Here is a 24,198-nt window from a genome sequence, read left to right on the forward strand (position 1 = left end):
CAAAACACTAGCTTTGCCAGGCCTGGTGGTGCAGGTCTTTAATTCTATCTGCTCAAAAAGCTGAGGTAGGAGGATTGTAAATCAGGGCCCGCTTGAGCTACATAGTGCGATTCAGGCCAGCTAGTGATACACATGGAGAACTTTCCTGAATAAATAAATAAATTCCATATTGTAGCCAAAACAACTGAATACTTTTCTTTTTCATCATTCTGGGTCCTGCAGAAGTTGCCACTGGGTTCCACCTCCTCGGTGACCAGAGGGGACAATCAGATTAGTCAGTGTTTAGTTAGCATTGCCCTTTGACCTGTTCCCTGAGATAAGCTGTATCCAGAGCTTTCAGCCACAACCTGGCCAGATAACCAACCCCAACCTCCCCCATTTATTTCAATACCAATTTCTGTGTTAGGTGTAAAAGCAGGGTAAGTGGTATGTCGCCCAAAGACGTGTGCGTGTGAAATCCCTGAGGCCCAAGAATGAAATCAGATTGGGAAAAGGGGTCTTGACAATGAGATCCTTTTAAATTATCTTTATGACTTCTCGATTCAATGTTGCATCCTTAGAGACCCAGTAACATGGGGTAGAGGATTTGTTTGGTGACACAACGAGGAAGAATAGCCATGTGGTCACTGAGGTAGAGGCAGAAGTGATTCAGCCGCAAGCTAAGGATGGACAGACACAGAGAGCAGTCATTGTAGCTAGGAGACCCTGCAGATAACTTTCCCCCAGAGTGCTGGCAGTAAGAGTCACCTTATCCATAATTTTTGTTTGTTTGTTTGGGTTTTTTTTTGTCTTTTTGTTTGTTTGTTTGTTTGTTTTTTGAGATAGGACTTCTCTGTGTAGCCCTAGCTGTCCTAGAACTCCACCTGTAGACCAGGCTGGCCTCAAACTCACAGAGATCCACCTACCTCTGCCTCCCAAGTACTTAGATTAGAGGTATGTGTTACCACCCCCTGGACTCTCTCTCTCTCTCTCTTTTTTTTTTTTGAGATACAGTCTCTCTCGTGTAGCCCAGGCTGGCCTTAAGCTCACTACATAGCCAAGGATGGGCTTGAACGTCTTATTCTTCTGCCCCCCACCTCCAGCCCTCCAGTGTGTGGGGGCTGTACCACCACACCCAGTTTTATTTTATGAAGTGCTAGGGGTCTAATCTAGGCTGTGTGCATTCTAGACAAACACCTTATCGACTGAGCTACATCCCCATCTCCATCCACAACAGGAGTTCAGATATCTCACTTCCAGAACCGAGAGCAAATACAGCCCTGTCAGTTCAGATTCCTGGACATAGAGGGTTTTACTGCTACTGTCATGGTGGGAAGGCACAGAGAAGCTACTGAAGTTCCTGCTCCTATGGGGCATGGACAGATCAGGAAGGACAGTCAGTGACTGGCCTAATCAGTAAGCACTGGTGAGATCCCAGGCATGGACACATGCAGGAACTGGCAGCACCAAGGGGCATAGATAAAGGAAAATCTTCTGCAAACGCAGCCCAAACTGTAGAGCTAGGATGAACAGCCCACCCCTCAGGGGCCTGCCTTCAGATATCAGGTAAGTCACTTGATGGCTACTTCTACTAGCAGCCAAGGCAGGAAGATTATTAGGAACTCAAGGAGGTGGTGGGACATGCCTTTAATCCCAGCACTTCGGAGGCAGGGATAGGTGGATCTCAGTGAGTTCAAACCCAACCTGGTCTACAAAACAAGTTCCAGAACAGCCAGGATTGTATCACAGAGAAACCCTGTCTTGAAAAACAAACAAAACAAAATAACTAAAGATTCTCAAGGAGAATCATTAAGAACTTGAGAAGGAGCTGGACAGTGGTGGCACACACCTTTAGTCCAAGCACTCGGGAGGCAGAGGTGGGTGGGTCTCTGAGTTAGAGATCAGCCCGGTCTACAAAGTGAGTTCCAGGACAGCCAGGGATACACAGAAAAACCTTGCCTCAAAAACAAACAGCTGGAAAAAAGGCTCAGAGGTTAAGAGCACTGGCTGTTCTTCCAGAGGTCCTGAGTTCGATTCCCAGAAACCACATGGTGGCTCACAGCCATCTATAGTGGGACCTGATGCTGTCTTCTGGCATGTAGTCATACATGCAAATAGAGTAGTTATATACATAAAATAAATAAAATTAAAAAAACAAACAAAAGAATTGGTATTCTGAAAATTGGTTCTGCTTTGAGGGTGTTCATATTCCTTTTTCCCCTCCCTCCCTCCCTCCCTCCCTCCCTCCCAGGTCTTGTTATGTAGTCTTGATTGGCCTGAAACACTACCTATACTAAACTGGCCTCAAACTCAGAGATCTGCCTACCTCTGCCTCCCATGCGCTGGCCACCATCATCCTACCCTTAACCCTCCCTACCCGCTGATGTCAATATTCTTGCATTGGGGAAAACTGTGAAAATAACTTTATGAAGGAAAACGATGAACACGGGGTCAAAGTATGTTGCTGGGGTCTAAACGGAAGAGTGCAGAGGTGAGTGTTGAGTGCATGCTGAATTTCTCTGGGGCTGTTAGGACAATTCAGATGAACAGTACGTGGAGTGGTCGAGTTATATAGCTGCTTTTGAAACGATACATCCCACACAACAGTGAATAAATTAAGAAAAAAATCCACCCATCATTTGAGTGGGATGTCGATAATAACAGCAATAGGTCTGACAAAGTAACTGCAAAAAAGGAAATAAAACCGGAGAACAACGCTTCACTTGGAGCACTCCAACCCAAACATAAAGAAAAGCCGCAGGAACCATTATAACAGCATCAGGACTGGGAAGGTGCCTTAATGTTAACGCCTGCTCTTCCTCAGCATCTCCTCCGTGTTCCCCAGCAGCTCCTCCCTCTTCAGGCTCCGCCTCAAACCCAGCCCCCAAGTTCTCCCCAGCACTTAGGCTCCCGCGCTCCCCGCCCGCCCGCCCACTCCTTTATCCTGACTCCTGTCTTCCCCAGGCGTCTTTTCTCTTCTAGTTTTTCCCTTTGTCTTTACCACCTCCACCGACTCCCGCAATGTCCCTTTCCTCCCAAAACGCCCCTTCCTCCTCCGCTTCTTCAGGCTCCTAGGCTCAAGCCTCATCCTCTCCTCCCCAGTTCTTCTTCCTCATGCTCCTTCCCTACTCCTGTTTTCCTCTCATCCTGCCTCTTTCAGCTCCTCCCCATCTCCTAGTACGTCTTCCTCTCCCCGCAACACACACTTTCTCAGGATCCTCTTCTCTCTCCAGGCCTCTTATTCTGGATTTTGCTCTTCTTGACGTCTTCTTCCACCGGCTCTTCCCATCTCCCAGCTCCTCCCCTCTTCCCTCCCTTTAGATTCCCAACACGTTTTCTGTTCCTCCTTCTCCAGTTCCTCCTCCCCCTTCTCTTCCCTTCTCAACTCCGCCTCTCCCTCTGGGTCTTCCCCCGTCTCGCGGAGTGATCCATGGGTCCGTAGGCAGCCGGTCCTCGGCGCTCGACTCACCACGCCTGCGACGCTGCCATGGAGACGTAGCCGCGGCCTCCTGGACCCACCCCGGACCTGGAGCACCTGCGTCACCCGGCCCACGCGTGTCCACGCACGCTGGTCGGGAAGGCTACTCTGCTGGAACGTCTGGACAGGGCTGGGCAAGCTATACTTTTGCCAGAAGCAGGGGCGAGGGGCGTGGGACTTGCATCCTCCCTCCTACCAGGAGTTCTGCTCCGTATTTGAGGGACGCTTCTCTCACCAGCGGAGACCCTGGTATCACTAAGCATCCGTGGATTATTAAGGGACCTGCGATTGCCCACACGTCTCACCCTTCCACCCAGCTCAGCCGGCCGCATCCGTGAGTAGCTTCACTGAACTCTACCCCATCCAGGCTGCTGCTGATGGCGAGGCCCGTGTTGGGCCTGCTCCCGATGCCCAACACCTTCTTCCCTTTGCAGTGTCACCTATGTTAAGAGTGGAAGAGTAGCTAGAAGAAAAGGACTTGAACCAGCACTAAGTCCAGATCCCAACTGCGTTGTGAGTAGTGCGGACTGGTGAGCACCTTCTGTAGACTGTACAATGCCCGTTCTCTCGGGATCCTGGATATGTCTGAGTTCAGAAGTGTTGCAGAGGCAGTGGACACCTGAGTGTGTGGAGTGGAGTGGTGTAGAGGCTCTGCCAAGTCTATAGAACTCTATTGTGCAGAGTTTGGACCACAACGCCAATCTGACCCACTTTCTGTCTGGAATGACTCTCACATGGCGTTTGAACCGGGTCAGTGGTGTCTTGGCTTCCCCTGCCCTCCTGAGATCTTGCCCATGGAAGGTCTGAGTAGCCTACATCCATGACTAAGGTGAACAAGGACTCCTTAACCCAACAGCCATCAAGGCTCTTGGCCAACTAGTTAACAGAGCAAAGCAGCCAGCTGTTCCTGACCTAGGAGGAAAACCAGGTGTGCAAGAGCCTGGGACTGGGGGATGAGTGGCCGGGTCCCGCTGGCAGAGAAGGCCCTGTCAGAACGCTTTGCCCGCCTCCGGTACAGGGACACTTCCTTGCTCATTTGGCAACAGCAGCAGCAGAAGTTGGAGTCTGTACCACCCAGTACATACCTGAGCAGGAGTCGTAGCATGTGGTACTCCCAGTATGGAAATGAAGCCATCTTAGTTCGAGACAAAAACCAGCTTGGGGTCTCTAGGGACACCGGTCAGTCTAAGTTTTGCTCAGTCATGTAATCTCAGGGAGATGACCCTTGATGGATGTGAAGAGCAAGCTGTGGTATAAAAACTCAACACCCAAGAATATCACCCAGCCCTTTATCAATCAACAGCTGGTACCTAGATGTGCCCCTCACTGCCCAGGCCTTGGCGCTCACAATGCTTGTTCCAAACAAAAGGGAAACCAGGGAGACGTCCCCAGCTCCTATGAGCTGCTTGCCTGATACAAAATGGGTCAGGTCCCGGGTAAAGAGAGGACTCTCTTCTTGGAGGGTCCCAGATCTCTGTTCACCACAGTGACATGTGGAAAGGGGCCTGGGCTGTAGTGGCACTCCAAAGCCAAGAGTTTAGTGATGTATAGGTTACTGCATTGCAGCACCATCCACACTGGTCTTGTATGCAGGTGTGTTATGTCCTAAACACCTTAAGCAAACCCCTGCAATTTAAAGCCCCATCGAAGTCGCCTGATTTGATTCCAAACCTAATCATGTGTGGGAAAGAACATTTACTTGATGGTGGAGAATAGGGGCTCCTTCCTGTCAGGTCGCAGTGGGCTTCATTAGATCTCATGTTCCACCTCAGTACACATGGTATAGACAGCTGGAACGTACTTGCCTCTGGTGCACTTAAGGTCTGTGTAGCTATACAAATTCAGATGTGTTTTGTCAAAGCCGAGTCTTCTAAATAAATGTCTTAAGACTCTTTCCTTTCTCATTTACCTTGGTGTGTAAAACCTTAGCTTTCTGCACACAGTTAACAGCTAATGATTGATAAGGGAGCCCCAACATGGAAATACATCAAACAGCCACTGTCAGAAGGCATGCATGTCCTCGCACTCTGCAGCGACAAACTGCCAGTGGCAGTACCCCCACTTGCAACTTGTTCTGCCCACTCACCAGGCACTCACTGGCAGAGATGGCACCTGGCTTATAATCTAAGTAAAGAGAATGTCGTCTCACCCTTGGCTGTGTTCACTATACCCTACATCTCTTTAGAGATGTGCCAATTTGTTCTAGAACCACCAGGACACAGTGCATTCCTCAAACACTTCAGCCAGCCAGACCTAGCTAGCTGGAGCCTCCTGAGGAACCTAGGTCCTTTGGCTTAGTCCCCGCTGCAGACCAAGGCCATGGGTTGGACTTCTGTAGAATATCCCTGTACATTTAGAGAGGAAGCTCGTTGAATAGTTCAGGTTGCTTGGACCTGACAGGGAGTCCTAGGAGTTGGAAACTGTTCCCTTAGCTTGTCAAGCCTTTTAGTTCAGCTGAAGTCCTGCAGGAAAGCTTCAGACTTTCTGCCAAATGCTTCCACCTCACGCTATCCCAAGACTGCATCAGACACAGCACTGACTTGGAGATTGGATTTGAGGTCACAGACTGTGTTAGGAGAGTAAGCACTTGCAGGACAGCGGTCTTCAGGGTGTCGGCAGGAATGAGTGGCACATAAGCATCAGGCCCCATGTAGGGGACACTGGGAAGTCACTAAGCTGCTTAGACTACAGGAGGATGCCATCTGTCTAGGGAGGCCAGGTCAGTGCTGTAAGAGCCTAGTCTGATGGGAAGGGTTAGTGTCAGCAAGGATGACGAGGTAGCCTGACCCACTGTGGATGGAATGGACATGCCATAGGACCCGACAAGAACCTCCCGCCCAGGCTTGATGCCAATGGCTTGGCCACTTGGAAAACTTTAGGATTCTTAGACCCTAAAGCCCAACTCCCCATTCCTTCTTCACTGTGTCCAAGGCACTCCACAGCCTATTCTTAGTAATACAGGGTTCTTCATGATTCTCACCTACATTTCCACTGGCCTCACAACACTTGGAGGCCTATGCCACAAATAACCTGACAGTAGACTGCAGCAAGGAGGGGAGGGAATGGTTGAAACCGTCTGAGGAAAGCCTTGATACTCAGAAAGGCAGGCAGTCCAAGTGAGGACTTCCTGTCCCCCAGCACCATGATGGATGGCAGCTATTCCAAGTTCTTTGCTGCTGTCCTGCAAGAGTCTCCATTGTTATTGTGTAATAGGCTGGTCTTAAAGAATTCACAGCAGCCGGGCAGTGGTGGCACACATCTTTAATCCTAGCACTTGGGAGGCAAAGGCAGGTCGATTTCTGTGACACTGAAGCCAGCCTTGTCTACAGAGCAGTTCCTGGACAGCCAGAGCTGTTAGACAAAGATGCCCGTCTCACAAAAAAAAAAAAAAAAAAAAAATCAGTTCTGCAGCTTCAACTTCCCAATAGATTACAGGTATGTGCCACCACACTTAGCTTGAATTATTTTAAAGCCCTTTTGGGATGTTCTGTGTGTTTCTACCAAGAGCTGTAAGAGGTCAAGTGTGAGGAGCTCGCCTTGTGCCCTTAGAAAGAAGCACTGCAGTTGGGCAGTGGTGGCACATGCCTTTCATCCCAGCATTCAGAAGGCAGAGGCAGGTGGATCTCTCTGAGTTCAAAGAGAGCCTGGTTCTACAGAGCGAGTTCCCGGACAGGCTCCAACGCTGTCTTGAAAAAACAAAAACAAACAATAACAACAAAAAAGAGGCATTGCAGCAAAGAGAACTACACAGACATAGCCTTTTTCCCCCTTCTTTTTATTATGAAAACAAAACAAACACCCCAGGAGAAAGGTTCATGATTACCAGAGACACCAGAGTACTTCCTACCGTTTTTAACTCTGTGGTGTTGAGGCCGGCATTGCAAAAAACAAGCTAAAACTACTTACAATGGACTCATTTTCAGTAACTGACATTTACAGGAATATACTAGAAACGGCACTAAAAAGTTTAAGAAAAGTTACGGTAAACTTGCATGCACATCATACAGAAAAGAAACATTTTAAATATATATATAAAAAAAGAAAAGCTTCTGGAAGTGTTATGCCAGCAGCAGGGACAATGATAAACAGGATGACAAAGCTTTAACAGTGGGTTTGTTTCCCAAATGACTGTAAAAGGTGTGACAGCTGCAAAAGGAAAAACCAAGAAAAACACAGAAAAAAAATGTCTCCAGTCTGTAAGCAAGCTAAGTTACACAGCCTGAGGAGATCTGATCCCTTGGCCTCCAAGACTCTGCCAAGTGCCTACCCCACCCCTGCATGTAACCCTCAAGGAAGTCATGGACAGCTGCCCTCCACCTCTGTACAGGACAATCTAAGTCCATGTAGCCTTTGTAACTCACAAGAAGGGAATGGTAGTTACCCTGCAGCCTGGCATTGTGGGAACCAATGTCCTCCAAAACTCTGGAGACAAAACAGTTTAAGTCTAGACAGAAAGCTAAAAAAAAAAAAAAAAAAAAAAAAAAAACCTTAAAAGCACCAATGACAGAAGCTGCTCAGTAGGGACCACAGTCGTGGAAATGCCAGACCCTCCATCCTGTGTAACCAGCTCTACACCTCTTCCCCGCTGCTGGGATGCCACTCCAGAGCCAGACTCTGCTTGCCTAACAGCTCACAGAGGCACCCTATGCAAGCCCAGGCACTGTGCCTTGCCCAGGCATGCTGGCTAGGCTGTCACGGTAGGCCACCACTGAGACCCCATGTGAATGCCTGTCAATTTCCTCATGTTTATTTCTTAGTCACAGCTTAAATATTCTATTAAAGATCTGTTTAAAAAATACCTTTGAAAAACAAGGGTAACTTTAAAAAAATGGAACCTTAAAATCCACTTATATTTTTATTATAAACAAAACTGGCTTACAAGTTTAACAAACTGACTGATAACTCACCAGGCGTCTAGACATGGTAGCCAGCCAGCCACTTCCCGAGCTTGATGCCCACTGCCTGCCCACATTCACTACTGGGCTAGTGGGACTGCTTTTAGGAGTTTTAAACTTCTCCCATGTGGGATGTTAAGGGTCCCTGGCTCTGCCTAGAAGCAAAGGAAGAAACTGCAGAGACCCCACCACAAGTAAAACCATACAACACAAGGCTCTGCACTTGGCTCTCTCAGGTGGGGGTCAGGAGAATCAGTTTACTGGGCTAACTGGAAATTCTTGAACAGGGACCCCTGCGATCATCAGGCTCACCTTTGTCCCTGTCAGAAGTAGAGAGGTCAGGAAGAGCCTCTGCAGGCTGGAGAGGCAGGTACTTACAGGCCTGGGAGATTGGCCCATGTGCTCCTGGCTGAGGCCACAATGCTCAGAGCTAATCCAGGCTGACCCTGAATTCCAAAACCATTTGGCAGCCTCCACAACAACAAACTGACCAGAACTTTCTGTTAAACTCTGTATATTATTACTTTTTACAATAGAAAATTAAATGTCAAGGACTTGGCCTGATATACATCGTTTTTCTCTCAGCTTACAAAGCTTGTGTTGAAGAACCGAGGTTCCCTCCGTTGATGTTAGTATGAAAGAACTGAACAGACAACATAAAATGAGGATGTGCTGCAGCCGAAGGGTGTCTACATTTGTAAAATCCCCAAAGTTCATCTAAAACAAAACAAACAAAAAAACAAAAAAAACCCAGAGAGCCCAGACGTGATGAGCACCAGAAGGGCACGCCGCCACAGGACCAAATCTTCTCACCACGGGTCCAGTCTCCTCGTCGCCAGAGGCCTGTATTTCCACTACTTCTCTTAATGCACTTATTTATGGTTTTTTTCTTTTCTTTTTTTTCCTTTTTTTTTAAAAATGACCAATGATGTTAATAAATAAAGTATTTATATATACATAAAACTGGGGAGGTGGTTCAGAGTGTGAGGTGGCGGCAGCCAGGCAGCGCTAGCAAAGTGGGGCACGCTGGACTGGACTTCTGTAGAAAATGGATGAACTTACAAAAAAGTTTTTTGTTATTGTTTTCTATTTTGTTGTTTTTTTTTTAATCTTTTTGTTATTTGTTTTATTCCCTTAAGTTGAGGTAAAGTTTCGGTGTCCCGAAACCTGCACGCTGCACAGCCATAGGGCCAGAGAACTCGGCACCCCTCTTCCTCCACACCCAACCCAGAGGTGGGAGGCTCTGGTCTGCAGCTACCAGGACCCTCTACTGGGGCCCAGCCTGGTTTCTGTGGGCTGACACACCTGTCCTCAGCCCCTGCAGAGAGAAGTAACCTGTTGGTTAGTGTTCTAACAGCTTTCAAACACAGAACCCATTCTAGACCAAAACCCTTGAAAGGCTTCCTCCAAGTTACTAAGGGCGAGGCTGGGCCTGAAGAGGTATTGGACAGGTCCAGCCACACCTCCCACTGTGTCTATGGTTATCAGGTTAGCATCCCAGGCCGCAGTCTCCAAACAACTAAACCAAGCTGCAAAGGCATTTCCCACAGAGCTCGGCCCTCTCTTGGGGTCTGGTGCACGTGCGAGGCTCTCCGCCCTACCGGAGCACAGCTGGAAGAGATCATAACACTGAAGTAAAAGAAAACCTGCACACCATGGAACGAAAGTATATTAACCATAGGAGGGGACACTGCAGTCGGCGTGTGCCACGTCCATCTGTCCAGCTCTGTTCCAGTCCGAGTTCACTCTGAGTCACTGCTGTCGGAGCTGGACCCACTGGAGCTGCTGCTCGCAGACTCAGAGGAGCTGCTACTGCTGAGCCTTGATGGGCCTCCTGAGGGCGCTGAGCTGGACTTCTCTGTAGGGACAGCAAGGAGGCCCTCGCTGAGCAGTGTGTGATCAAAAGTGTTCACGCCACTACCCTGTCACAGGTTATCTGTGTCTTGACCCAGAGGTACAGCAAATATATGAAGGATGCTCATAAAATAGCATTCAGTCGCCATGTGGCCACACTAGGACACAAGTCACAGACCCTCACTGCCCTATCTGACACTAGGAAGATAGAAACCACAAAACTATAGCACTTGGTATGCAAGCTCAGGTGGGATCCCAGCTGACCAATGGTCTCAGACTCTGTCCACTGCCTATATCCTGCTATTCTAGAGCATCTCTGAAACAAAGGGAAAAGGTCTCAAACTCCAGAGAGAAGAAGAGACAAAAATATCCACTCACCTAAACCTAGGGCCTGGGCAGAAGACAGAGCTTGCCACTGCACCAATTTAATATGCTGGGTTAGAAAGCCAGAAACTAGCCGCTTCTTACAAGCTGGTGATTGATGCTTAGGGGTGGATCCCAGGCCTAAGGAGCTCTTTCCAGGAACCCAACTGTGTGGGCCTTTAGGAGCTTATACGCACACACACACATGATTCTGCAACCTCCCAAAGGCCAAAGATGCCCCCACCCCTAGTTGTAGATAAATCTAAGAGATACTAGGAGGTTGATCAAACTCTTCTGGTCCTTGTGATTACTGTCCTCTGATGGCCTGGATGGTTACCTTTCTTAGTGGGTTTCTTGCTGTTCAGTTGTCCACTGACATCCTGTAGCCGCTTCTCCAGCTCCTTTTTCTTCTCCTGAGCTAGCTCCTCTTTCGATTTGGCTGCCTGCTTCTTCCCACTTGTTGCTGTAGAATGGCAGGTAAGCAGTGAGACATTCCCTATAACTTGCCAGCAGCCAGTAGCCAACCAGGCAGCCAAAAAGTCCCAGTCCCACACACTAGTGCATGCACCACCTGCCTTGCTGTATAATCAGTGTCTTTGGTGCAGAGCTGTTATCGGATCCCTGTGTAGTAGGAAACACCAGGGACCTGGAACCACCGTGACACATCTTCAGAGCCTTCCCTCATCTCTACACCTTACCAGAGTCTAGAGTCTGGGCTATGACTTGTCCTCTGTCCACGGGAAGGGCACAGACCCTGTCTCAGTCCTCCTTCAGCACAGCTATTCTCTCCTGCCTAAGCCACAGAGACTGACATGGTCTGGCAAAGTTACGCCTTCACCATCAGATTTATCATTATCACCTTCAAGTCAGCCTGTTCCAGAGCAAAAGAGGATCAAACACATACGAGCAGCCACACTTAGGTTGGCATGAGCCTAGATAGTGAGGGGCTGCCTTGGGACTTCCCTTCCTCCCAGCCTCCAGCACCTGCAGACTCTGGCAGTGACTGGTTCCTGTCTGGTGAAACTATCAAATTCAGGGTACACTTTACCTAGGGTCAGAGTCCATCCTGTAGAGATTCTGGACACTTGATGAGTCAAGGGAGTGAGACTCTTCCCGGCAGTCAAAGCCCCAGATGGAGCTTTAGGAGGGGAGGGGAGAGAGAAGGGCCCTAACTGGACATGAACAAATGGGCGAGGCCAACCCCAGTCCTACCTTTCCACTACAAGCCAGTTAAGGCCTAATAGGCATCTTCCTTAGCAGAGAGCAGGGAAGAGGATATGGGGGCAGGCATGTACTGGCTGAGTGCAGATGTCCTTGGGGCCTGTGGTGGGCAGGTAGGCTTAGACAGTAAGGCAGCTGTGAGCCAGTGCCTATTCTCAGGGGCTGCAGAGGCTATGAGCAACATGCTCTGCCAGAAAACTTACACAACGGTTTCCTCTGCTTTTTCTGTAAACAAGACTTGACATATCTCTCCAGTTCCCGTAGCGTGGTTGGCTTCAGGGTCTCAAAGTCAATTTCAATCTCATCTGGGTTTGAGTCCCTGAGCGAGGGCTCCCGGGACTGGATGATGTGCACCACACGGCCTAGCTTCTCGCCAGGCAACCGGTTGATGTCCAGGCTGAGTTGACGCTTTTCATCATAGCTCATGGGCAGGCCCTCCTCCTCTTCCTCTGAGTCATAGGATGCAGATGCCTGCTTGCCACCCTTCTTTAGCTGTCTAAGGAAGAAGACAGGGAGCCATGTGACATTGAGTCTCAGTTATCTGTCCCACCACCTACCTGTCTTCTTCTCCACTACAGATTGCTCTCTTCCCTAGGAGTGTACCCAAGGTTCCTCAGGAACAAAAGCTGGGCCACTGATGTCTAGTCTGCCTGCCACGGACAGGCAAGACCATACTTCAGGGTCACAACATGTGTTTCCTGGCCCAGGGCCCAGTCAGAAACTATCTTTCAAACTCAACAAGTCAAAACCATATCTCCACATTCAGATAATTTGCAATGTGGCAGGAAGAGAAAAAACAGGCGTAGAGAGAGTGATGTCATGGTAGGTGAAATCCAACTGTGTCAGTTATTATACTAAATGCAAGTGGCTGATGCACCAGCTAAAAGCAAGAGATAATCAGATGAGAAACAAGACCTGGACTGGAGAGATGGCTCAGCAGTTAAGAGCACTGTTTTTCCAAAGATACTGAGTTCAATTCCCAGCAACCACATGATGGCTCACAACCATCTGTAATGTGATCTGTGCCCTCTTCTGGTCTGCAGTTATATGTGCGGGCAGAACACTGTATATATAATAAATAAATCTTAAAAAAAAAAAAATGTCTGGAGAAACAAGACCCTTCAGTGTCAGCTAAAGGAAAGAAGACAGAAAAACACCATACAAACTACAACAGGCAAAATGGTCATAAATGCAAATCCAGTGTGGACTACACTGGGAGACCCTGTCTCTGAAGGGGTGGGAAAGTCATAAATGGCTATATTTATATTCTTATAATGAGGGCTTGAGGGGTTGGTGAGATGGCTTGATGGATGAAGGCCTGATACCTCAAGTTCAATCCCCAGTATCCACACCTAATAGAATGGGAGAACCCAACCCCCTCTTGTAAAACTGTCCTCTGACCTCCACATGTACATGCGTGCATGCGCACGCGCGCGCGCGCGCGCACACACACACACACACACACACACACACACACGTAATTTTCTAATTAATTTTTGAGACGGGTTCTCACTATGCAGCCCTGGCTGCCCTGGAATGTACCATGTAGATGAGACTGGCCTTGACTTCACAGAGCTCTGACTGCCACCATCTCCTGAGTGCTGGGATTAAAAACACTTGGCTTTGTTTTTAATTTAAAATTAAAATTTTAATGTCCGTGAGTCAGAAGCCAACCTAATTTACACAGTGAGTTTTAGGACAGGGACACATAGACCCTGTCTCAAAAATTAAAAGCAACAAGGAAGGTTTCAGGTCAAGCAATATTATCTGGAAGAGACTGGATTCTATCTACATCATGTGTCAACTGCCCGTGAAGATACTTTAGTCCTACAGATTTTTGCATTAAAGCCAGGCCACAAAATGCAGAGTGGAGGAGTCCCACAACATAGTCAACCCCCAGGAAATAAAAGTAAACCATCTTTTTTAAAATTGTTCCTAATTGAAGCTGGGTGGTGATAATATACACCTTTAATCCCAGTACTCTGGAGGCAGCGGCAAACTCATTTCTATGAGAATGAGGTCAGCCTGGTCTACAGAGCAAGTTCCAGGACAGCCAAGGCTACATGGAGAAACCCTATCTCAGAAAAACAAAACAAAAAAAGTTCCTAATTACTCTGGAATATTATATCCCACCATTTCAGGGACCAGCATTAACATGGATACTAAATCCAGATAAAGACAATATGAGAAAAACTGATTTCTGCATCCCCTCGAGGAGAGAAAGAGAAGTAAACAAAGCCCAAGTCAGATGGGAAGAGAGATGGCCTGCATGGCCTCTTCTTGGCTGATGGTCCCAGGGCTGCACACACTTTTCTCCTGAATCCAGGCACTAAAGCCTTCCCAACTCAGTCCCAAGCAGCCATCAAAGCCTCTTTGCTATGTCCTCGCTTCCATAACTGCCGCTCACAGACTTGTCCTCCACAATGGCCAGAATCAGATCCTCTCTCAAGCAGGGGACCTTGGCAGCCTACCCTTAACCTCTCCCCAGTGTTGACCCCCCCTCCAGAAATAACAATTCCATACTAATTCTCCAAAGGAGCATGTCTGCTAGCCTTGCCTGAGGCTTTGGACCTAGCTTCTATTGCCTACCTGCTCACCAGCTCATAAGTTGCTGCTTCCACCTAGCTAGAGAGAATCCTGTCTCCTGCTCTTTCCTATTTCAAACCCCTTGTCTACCTGTTATACCAGAAATTAGAGCACTTGGCTGCACAGCAAAGCCCCTTGGCCCACATCACGAAAAGGTCCCAAACACTGAAAGCACGAGATGCCTCCTCTGGCAGTGCTAATGTACTAACGCCCAGCATTAGAGTCAGCCAGCCAGGTGAGGGTGACCTCCCCAGCAGGCCCCAGAGGAACTCACAGTCACCCCAAAGTTCCAACCCCAGTATCCATACTGCCAAGGTGCAAAGTCCCAGATCTGGCAGTCCTCGTGACCTGAGGGGGTCTGAGAGCCTGAGAGGTGGTCACCCACCTGCTGGCTGTGGTTGTGCTATTGGCCTTCTTGGTGGGAGCCTTCTTCTGCTGAGCCTGTTTGGCTGGTGGGGCTGCCTTGGCCTTCTTCTCCTCCTCGGACTTGGCCTTGTGCTTCTCCTTCTCTTTGTCTTTGTCCTTGTCTTTCTTCTTCTTCTCCTTCTCCTTCTTCTCCTTTTTCTTCTTTGGTTTGTTCACTGGGGCCTGAGACAAGGCGGCCAGCTGTTCATGCACGGCCTTCAGCTGGAAAAGAGCAGGCAGCTAAGCGAGCAGTCTGGGTAGGCCTGTGCCCCTGTGGCTGCCTCAGCTATGTGGGATAAGCCAGGGGCATCTGGGCCCCGCTCTGCCTTTGGAAGCCAGAGAGATGTAGGGAAGCACTTCACAGCCCACTCTGCCCCTCTCTCTGTGCCTGCTGGTGAGTCACTTCACCTTCTGAACCTGTTCCCTCGCCTCTGGGGACAGGGACCCACCTCCCAGGGTGGCTGCCCATAGGCTGGGCTTGGGGCAGGTGACACAGGAGGAACTTGCTAACGGCAGCTAATACTTTCATTGTTAATGCTTATCTTTCAGAAGACGACTAGAGTGTGAGCACCTGCACAGAGGAGACATTCAACAGCTGATCCTGGAAGGTTCCGCAGCCAGTCTGCGGGATCAAAGTGAGACAATGGCAGCAACGCATCCTCCTGGTGCCCACCAGCAGCCAGCAAGACAGAATGCTGCATTTATGTCTCGGGGAGAAGGATTGTGACCCACGTTGTATTGGTAATCAGGTAGCCTGTATGGCTCCTGGGTATCCTGGGAAAAGCTACATAGCCAACAGGGAAAGGCACCATGCACTGGGAAGGAAAGGTGAATTCCCTGCTCCATGTCCTCATCATCTCAGAATCTGACATGTAGCTTCATCTGGCAATCTTCTACTCTCCTGGCCCGTCCTCCCCCTGGAGCCACCTGCTCAAGCACACTACTTTGCCTTGGTGGCTACATTCTGACTCCACAGGGCTGGCTGTAACACCCTGGGAAAATAGTTCATACTGTTGGGCCGATCTCAAAACAAGTCATGTCATTCTGCATATCAGGGAGACTGAGGCAGAGGAGGTCACAGGAGGCACAGATCTGAGTTCTTGGAGCCTGTAGCACACCCACTATAGCCACTGCTTAAAAAGCATCTTTGTGGCCTGTTTTGACTTCCAGCCTTTCTGGAGGGTCCTGCCCTCCAGGGGTCCAAGAATGTCTCAGACACACAAGTACTTTCAGTCGCCTGTGTGCTCCAGGAAGCCTCCTCAGACCCAGGAAGGTGCTGTGTGAGCAACCCCAGAGACCCTCTACCAGCGCTACAGATAAAGATCACAGCAGCTGGAGGAAACAACAAGTGATGGCAAGAGGCCAGCTTAGGCAGTAAGGCTTGGTGGTCCATACCCACTGGGAAACAGCATAGAAGTGGTTATCCTCACCTGCTCCTGTAGCTCTGCCAGCCGAGTGGCTCGCTCCTCCTCTGAGTCTGAGCTGCCTGAGTCTGAAGAGCTCTCCTCGCTACTACGACTGCTCTCAGCACCTTTGCTCACTACAGGGGCTGTAGGAGCAGGCAGTGCAGGTGCCTCCATAGGCTCATCAGGCATCTTGGCAAACCTCATCTCAAACACATCCTGGGGAAAAAAGGGGACAGCTAAATACCTACACACCCACAAGACAGCCCCTCCAGCATGTAAGATGCCTCTGAGCTGCACCACACCACACACAGTTCAGGCTCTATGGAGGCATAGGCCTGCCACCCTCCTTTGTCCCCTACTATCCCCAGGCAATTCCCAAGTGTAGGCCTAGAATGGGGGAAAGAGGCCAGCCAATCACAGACCTGAGTTTCTGGGGCCTGGCATGCAGCTCCCCTGGCTAATCTGCAAGTCTGTGTAGAAGGCACGGACAGCCATACAGCCCTGGGTGCCAGGCTCCTCAGGAATGCCCTCTGTTAACAAGAGTACCCTTCCTTCAGTCCTCAACTCCAGCAGGGATCCTAGCCACTGAGAGCTGGCTCCTGTCTCACCTGATTCCCTTTCTGGGGTTGTACTGCAGTGACACACCTCATACCCAGAGAATACCAAAATGGGCAGAGCTATATCCCAGCAAAGCTAAATTTGGAAAGTCCCTCACAGCTCCTGCAGGACCAAGCACTTGGAAAACGCTCTTGATGAATATCACTCTATCCTGGAGCAGAAAGGGATGAGGGAGCCATGTGGAAATAAGAGGGCATTCCCTTTGCCTGCCTCATATACTCAGTCCACCCAGACATGTATGAGAGTGCACACATGTGCACACCCATCATGCTGGAGCCCAGATTCTCAAAGTGCTTCCTCTGAGTGTGCTCTCAGACTCTTCCCAACCCTTAGATCCCCAAACTAAGAAGTCAGAGGTCTGGGAGGCTACTGTTGGCAAGTCATTAGGGTGTTGGACTCTAGCCCCTAGTGCCTAGTTCCTAAAATTCACAGTGGTGACTACTGAACAACACCAATAACAAAGCTCCCCCAGCCTCGGGAGGACAGCACAGTGCCCTTCGACATTGTATGGTGATGCCTTCAGAGTCCAAGCACAGAGAGCAAGGTCTTAGCAGTAGACAGGCCCTAAGGCTGCCTCTGCGCTTAAGGGGACCTCCATGACCACTGTGCACTGTTTCCCAGCAGTGCCATTTTCAAAAAAAGTGAAACCATTAGGACATTAGGAGGACCCACAAATGATAAAAAAAGGCTTTGCCCAGCAGTCCTCATAACCCAAGATGGCTTTCAGGGACCTCAGGACATGCCTGAGCCAGGAATTAAGAAATTCTCATAGAACATTCTAGGTCCTAAAGTCAGGAGTTATGGTACACCTACTAGGACTCAGGAGAATGAAGCAGGAGGATGGCCATGAGTTCAAGGCTAACCTAAGTTACAGAATCAGACAGTGTTTAAAAAACTTTTTAATTTTTATTTTATGTGTATTTTGCCTGCACGTATGTTTATGCACTACATGAATGCAGTGCTCACATGCATGTAGGCCAGAAGAGAGTGTTGCATCCCCTAGAACTGGAACTATAGATGGTTGTGAGCCACCATGTAGGTGCTGGGAATCAAACTAGGCCCTATGCAAGAGTAACAAGTGCTCTGATCAGCTTAAGCCATCTCTCCAGTTCCTCAGACTCAGTTAAAAACAGCAATAACAACAACAAATAAAAAAACCAACAACCCAAAGAAAAACAAAACAAAAAAAATCTAAAACAAAAATCACAATGTTCAGGTGCTGGGAAAAAAACTAACCATAATCTTTATTTTATGTCTCCAAAAACAAAGTCTTTTGATAACTTCCTCCAATCAAATAATCAATTACGAACAGCAGAGAAATCTTGGTGTTCTATGCAGCACCTAGTCTTTGGCAGTACATCATATATATACAAGTGCTCACACCATGTGAATGGCTCACACTTGCACGAAAGGCTATGTAAGAACACTCTGGTCTCCCCTTAAGACAGTCACTAACAGCAGGGCAGTGGTGCCTTTAATCCCAGCACTCGGGAGGCAGAAGCAGGGGGATCTCTGTGAGTTTGAGACCAGCCTGGTCTACAAGAGCTAGTTCCAGGACAGGCTCCAAAACCACAGAGAAACCCTGTCTCGAAAAACCAAAAAAAAAAAAAAAAAAAAAAGACAGTCACTAACATACAGTGATTGTCATCCACTGTACGCCCCCCAGCCCTGCTCTAACACTTCAGCAGAGTGGACACCTGCTAGCCTCACTAGGGTACACCAGTCCCACATGGACAGGCTCACCTGCAGTGGTACCCTGAAGGGCAGCCAGGCTACAGCCACAGAGGCTACTGCCTGCTTCCCACCTTCCCATCCTATCCTCAAGCTTAAAAAATCAGAGGCTAGCCTATTTACCATGTATCCTGGAGTCTGCTCTAAGCCTAGCAGGATCTCACTGCCACACAGGCAAAACAGGCTGTGGAAATAAGCCTCCTCAGAGGCCTGCCTGCTGGAGATGCTTCTCAGACACTTGTATCATCCCAGTTCACCCAGCTACATCTAAGGCTTCAATACTCATAGCACAACTCAGCTGTTAATCACATTTACACCCAGCTCTGGATTACCTGGAGCTTTCTGGCCATGGCCACCACTTCGTGGTCTGGAGGGTTGTACTTATAACAATTCGAGAACATTAACCGGATATCAGCAGCGAAGCCCTGTGCATCTGGGTACTCGCGGCTGTCCATTTTCCTCTGTAACAAGCAACAAGTGTGAGCAGACAGCACTACCCAAACCATGTAGGGGATACACTCAGAGACTCAGAACATCTTCTGGCAACCAAGGCAACTGCCAGTGAGGACATCTGTCAATTAGCTTGGGTTGGAGTACTCGGAAGAGGGAGCCTTGGGAGAAGGGGTCAGAAGTGATAGTTCAACACGAAGCACTCTGGCTCCAAGGACAGAGCCACTGGATGAAGAAACACTGGGAGATAAACCAACCCCACAGCCAAACCCATCTGCAGCTAGTTTCCAGTTCCACACAGCAGACATCACAGACGGTTCTGGTGTTGGGGACTTTCATGGAGTTTCAGGTAAAGACTCTGCCCATCTTGGGAAGTCCACTCAATTTACAGAAGGAGAGTTTGCTTTTCTTGTGAGGAATCCAGGAGTTGTTACCAATTTGCCTTATGTCTTGGGCCCAGAGGCAGTTCTCAGACTGTGCAGGGATGGAGGGCAGCAGGGGCCTGTGGAGCTGATGCTGACGAATCATATGGACCTGGTCACCCCGTAGCAAAGCCCCTCACACTCCACTGAAGTCTAGCCCAAGGAGTCCCAGAAAAGGCAGGTTGGACAGGGTCACACAGGCAGGCACACAAAGCTGAGCGGGGCAGACTGGTGGAGAGTGGATTGGCATACTTTAAGCACTAATGAGGGTGTCAAGTTCCTGTCTTGTGTGGAGATCAGTGGTCAGTAACCTAGGGGCTAACCACTCACTTTAACCTCTGGTTGGACATGGATTGCCACACAGTGGAGGGATCTCAATAACAGGCTTGGAGTCAAGTGATGGTGGCACACGCCTTTAATCCCAGCACTCAGGAGGCAAAGGCAGGTGGATCTCCGAGTTTGAGGCCAGCCTAGTCTACAGGAGCTAGTTTCCAGGACAGGTTCCAAAGCTACAGAGAAAGCCTGTCTCGAAAAAAATAAAATAAAATAACAGGCTTGTCCCTTGTGCCCAAAGACAACCATGCTCTCAGCAGAGGCTGCTTGGAGAAAAGCCTCCTAGAGGTGGTATGACGCATGCCAGTACAATTTCCCCCTTAAGTTTTGTTATTAAACTCTGTCAACAGTAGATGCTAGAGAGATGGTTCAGTGGTTAAGGGTACTTGTTACTTTTGCAGAGGAGCTGGGTTCAGTTCTCATCACCCACATAGTAACTTACAGCCATCCATAACTCCAGTTCCAGGGGACTCAACCTTCTAACTTCTGTGGGCACCAGACATGCACATGGTGCACATATACACATGCAGGCAAACATGCATACAGGCAAAATAAATCTAAACAAAAATGAAATTCACACCATATTAAGGTATTTTCTCCCTTTACTGCAGAGTCTTTAGAAATCGAGGGTGTCTTATACTCTTCTGCTATAGTCTTTTCATAGGGTGTTAATCAGACTCAGTCATGCAAGAGTCACCTGGGTAAGCACCTAGTGTCTCTACAAGCCTGAGCAAAGCACATGGCAACTTCTCAGTAAACTGAACTCCCAAATCTGCCTCATCTTGGACCCAAAGGAAAATGAGAGGACAACCTGTGACAGTGCATCAAAAACAGTGGAACCCCAGCCAAGTTCCAGAACTCCAAACAATGGCACAGTAGGGACCAGGCAGGATAAAACAAGGCTTCCAGCAGCTTTGGGGTTATGTGGTTCCCAGGGCCTGCTTCCTCACCCCAATCCTGCTAGACAGGCCAGTTGCTTACTTCATTTTTACTCAAATGAGCACCGGGCATAAAGTTGTTTAGGTGGCCGGCCTGCCCGATATAATTACCCAGGACGAAAAGCTTCTATTGGGAGATTGTGCCAATGATGAGGTACAGCTGACACCACTGCCTTTACAAGGATGCCTGGATGATACATGCAACTAAAACACTACACGACTTAGAGATGGGGGCTGCCTGCCTCAACTGGCAAAGAGTCCAGGAGGCTACCACAGAGATTCCCTCTAGGAAGGGCAGAAGAACCAAGCCCAGCTCCAGGGTTGTCATCTCCCAAGCTCTTTTGCCTGCAAAAGCTCAAGTCCATTTTCACGACCGCCAGGCCGATTTGGCTGGACACAGCAAAACCCAAAATGAGATACTGACTCTGAGAAAACCTAGCAAGGAGATGGCACAGCTCAGCTTGTGGCCTCATTGTTTTGCCCATCTCTCTCCACTTCCCTGTCCGGGTGGGAGCAGGGCTCAAAGGTAGCCAAGCGCTAAGGCAAGGCCCACCACCAGACTCCCACCTCTGCCATGAGGTGCCTACATATCAGGGATTTTGAGACAGGACTCTGTGTAGCCCTAGATGTCCTGGAACTTTCTATGTACACCAGGTTGATTTCATCAGCCTCAGAAGCAGACACCTTTAAAAGCCCCCTTATCTGCTGATACAGAACTAGGAGACAGAACTGAACCACTGATCTGTTTCACCAGAATAACCGACAATAGAGGTGCAGACTCAGGGACCAACAGGCTTTCTTCCCTGACCAGGTCAGGGTATAGGCAGGCCTAGTTCTCAAGGAGCAAGGGACATCAGAACAGGATCAGAGTGGGCTCAGTCAGGCAGGAGAGCCTGCTGGCTCTGGCTATGGGCACTACCCTGCCCTCAACACCACCCCACTTACTTTGACTGTGCTGAGGTCCATGGGATGCTTGATGATGTCATGGTAGTCATGCAGCTCCAGAGCCTCAGCATCAACTGGCTTGTAGAAGGGCCACGCATAGGCAGCATGCTTCTTGGACAGCATCTCCCGGAGAATGCTGTCACAGTGCCGCAGGTGCTCGGACAACTTCCCCTTTTTACCAGCATGCTGTGGGACCTCACCATCTTCCAGGTCCTTCTTGGGAGGTTTGATGGGGCGGCCCCCACTCTCCCTTCGGGCTACCACCTTGGCCTGCTTGGGCTCTGAAAGTGGAGGGGGAGACTCGCTCCGGCTGGCAGTGATGGCAGATGTCGTAGGTGTGGTTGTGTCCGCTTTCCGCTTCACACCCTTTTTCTAGGACAACAAAGTAACAGTGAACTCCAGAAACAAGGAAGTGTACAGGGAGATGTGTCTCACAGCTGCCACACCTCCATAGTGCAGACTGCCTGCAAGGCGCCAAGCTAGCGACCACATGCAGGGTCTCATTTCCTTCTCAGCTGTCCCCACAGTACAGAAGACACCGAGGCTCAGAGGGGCCAGGCCCACAGTCCAAGGTCACACAGCTGGCCATGGTGATGCTGGGACTCTCTCCCTCAGCCCCGAGGATTCAGGTGGGTGAGCATCACTGACCTGAGCAGCATGAGGTGCTACAGGGAATTCACCCAACATCTAACAAGCATCACAGATTGGTGCCAGAGACAGAGACTCCCTGCTTTAAAGACCAGGAGGAAAGCGCCAGACCAGGCCCTGAGCAGGTGCTTCAAGGACAGACACAAATCGAGCAGAAGGAGGGGAGGCAGGAGGAGCATTCCAGGCTGGATGGGTGGGGGCAGCCTGACCAGGAGACATGAAGCAGTCACAGCAGTTACAGGCCAAGAGACTCTAAGGGCTGTAGGCATGGACAGACCAGGACTCTTTATCTGGAAGGCACAGGCAGTGCAGAGGGCTGCTAAGTCCAGGAGGTACCACAGCCTCCCATGGGTGCACCTGAAGCCGGCTGCTAATAGCTGACACACATATAGTCTCTGCCAAGGGACCTAAGGGGGAAAGGCATCTCTACCACAGACTGAAGAGTCCAACCAATAGGTATCACCAACTGAGTTGGGATCAGGATTTGGTATATAGTGAGACCTGCTCAGCAGATTTCTCTTAGCTTGCTTAGGTGGGCAGAAAAGCCAACTAGAGCCACAAACTCACAGGCCAGGTGATGGCAACAGAACCTGCATTGACAGCCCCCTAGTTACTTTCCCAGACAAGCTGCCACCCTCAGGCTGACAGGGGCACAAACTGGCCATCCAAAAACATTGATGGGCACCTACAGGATGGCAAGCACCAAGCGCGAGCTGCAGAGGACCTGGGGTGGGAGGGCAGACTCGCTGTGGCAAACAGCCTGGCCAGGCGCCACCGGGAAGTGCAGGCAGTGAAGGCCACAGGGAAGGGAAGGCAATGGAGGTGGCATTTTACCTTGGGAGAGCCATTTAACCCCTGAGCGCCCGTTTCCTCATCTGTAAGAGGGGGGACTACTGCCTGCCCCAGAGGGTCACTGTGAGGATCAAATTGAAGAAGATAACACACATGAGTGCCTGTTATGGGCCCTACTCAAAGCAGGAGATTCAACAGGCCTTGCCAACCCCGCACCTCACAGAAAGCCCCACTCCATCTAGACCCAAGTAGGGCCCGGCCAGGGCAGGACAGTGTCCACCGTGAGAACTCTCAGCAAACAAGGGATAGCTGTCAGACCCTTACAAATCCAGGCTCATGCCATTGGCCACCATTCCCCCAAGAATGACCAAAGATGACCTGACCCCTCTACCCTCACTACTCCCTCCATACCTTCCTACCTTCCCCAAAGGCTTGTAAAGGCCAGGGCTACCAGGCCGGAGAAGCTGGGGTTCAAGTCCAGCCCGGCCAGCACCAGCCATGTGACCTCTACCCCTGAGCCTCGGTCTCCTTGTCTGTGCAGAAAAATCTTTCCAAACAGCTGCACCTAGAAAAGCAGTAGAGTGCCCACCTACCCCAGTACTGCCCCTGCTTCATGAACTCTATGGGGCTCGGACCTCCAGCCAACCTCACCAGATAGCCATGCAGGCCTCAGCGAAGCTCACCTTGACTACAGGCGGTGTGGGAGGGACCACAGGGACAATGGGTGTCGCAGGAGGAGGCGGTGCAGCAGCTGGGGGGACGGGAACCGATGTGACGTTTGCAGTGATGGTTGGTACAGGGGTGGCAGCAATGACGGGTGTCTGGGATACAGTTGGGGGTATATTCTGGAAGGGGGTTGCTGGGGAGACCGAGGATACAGCTGCCACCTGTTGTGTACCTTCAAAGCAAGGACAGGGAGCTCAACTCAGTGGGTTCTGTGTTTCAAGAAGCATCTAAGACCATGCCATCCAGCCATAGCACTAAGGCCTCTGGGACAGACCAAGCAGTCTCTTCCTAGCCTTGGAGCAGGAGTTGGCCCTGCTGCCTGGGCAATGTTCACTGAGTGAAAACCAGAGTGAGTCCCATAGCTGGGTGGAGAAACCCACTCAGAGCCCATAGCTAACTGACAACCCA

General features: G+C 49.7%; 2 protein-coding genes across 5 annotated transcripts in view; one reads left to right on the forward strand and one right to left on the reverse strand.

Annotated features, from left to right (window-relative positions):
- The first annotated feature begins 3,096 nt into the window (after positions 1 to 3,096).
- Brd3os (BRD3 opposite strand) lies at positions 3,097 to 5,341 on the forward strand. Its single transcript, XM_041674922.1, has one exon. The coding sequence runs from the start codon at positions 4,411 to 4,413 to the stop codon at positions 4,663 to 4,665; it is 255 nt and encodes an 84-aa protein (XP_041530856.1). The 5' UTR covers positions 3,097 to 4,410; the 3' UTR covers positions 4,666 to 5,341.
- A 2,564-nt stretch (positions 5,342 to 7,905) lies between these two features.
- Brd3 (bromodomain containing 3) overlaps positions 7,906 to 24,198 on the reverse strand; it is a 31,239-nt gene continuing 14,946 nt past the window's right edge. For 3 of the 4 annotated variants that reach the window (XM_041674387.1, XM_041674386.1, XM_041674388.1), the window contains exons 5-13: positions 23,748 to 23,962; positions 21,625 to 21,996; positions 18,869 to 18,997; positions 16,212 to 16,403; positions 15,353 to 15,403; positions 14,762 to 15,003; positions 11,994 to 12,286; positions 10,907 to 11,032; positions 7,906 to 10,210 (exon numbers count right to left, since the gene is read on the reverse strand). In XM_041674387.1, the coding sequence (XP_041530321.1) occupies positions 10,095 to 10,210; positions 10,907 to 11,032; positions 11,994 to 12,286; positions 14,762 to 15,003; positions 15,353 to 15,403; positions 16,212 to 16,403; positions 18,869 to 18,997; positions 21,625 to 21,996; positions 23,748 to 23,962 (1,736 nt within the window). In that variant the 3' untranslated portion in view covers positions 7,906 to 10,094. The remainder of the gene's footprint in view (positions 10,211 to 10,906; positions 11,033 to 11,993; positions 12,287 to 14,761; positions 15,004 to 15,352; positions 15,404 to 16,211; positions 16,404 to 18,868; positions 18,998 to 21,624; positions 21,997 to 23,747; positions 23,963 to 24,198) is intronic. The other variant, XM_041674389.1, reaches the window with a different exon arrangement.

Source organism: Microtus oregoni, unplaced genomic scaffold (genome assembly GCF_018167655.1).
Source record: "Microtus oregoni isolate MIOR12 unplaced genomic scaffold, Mior012 000025F_ref0000491, whole genome shotgun sequence".
NCBI lineage: Eukaryota > Metazoa > Chordata > Mammalia > Rodentia > Cricetidae > Microtus > Microtus oregoni.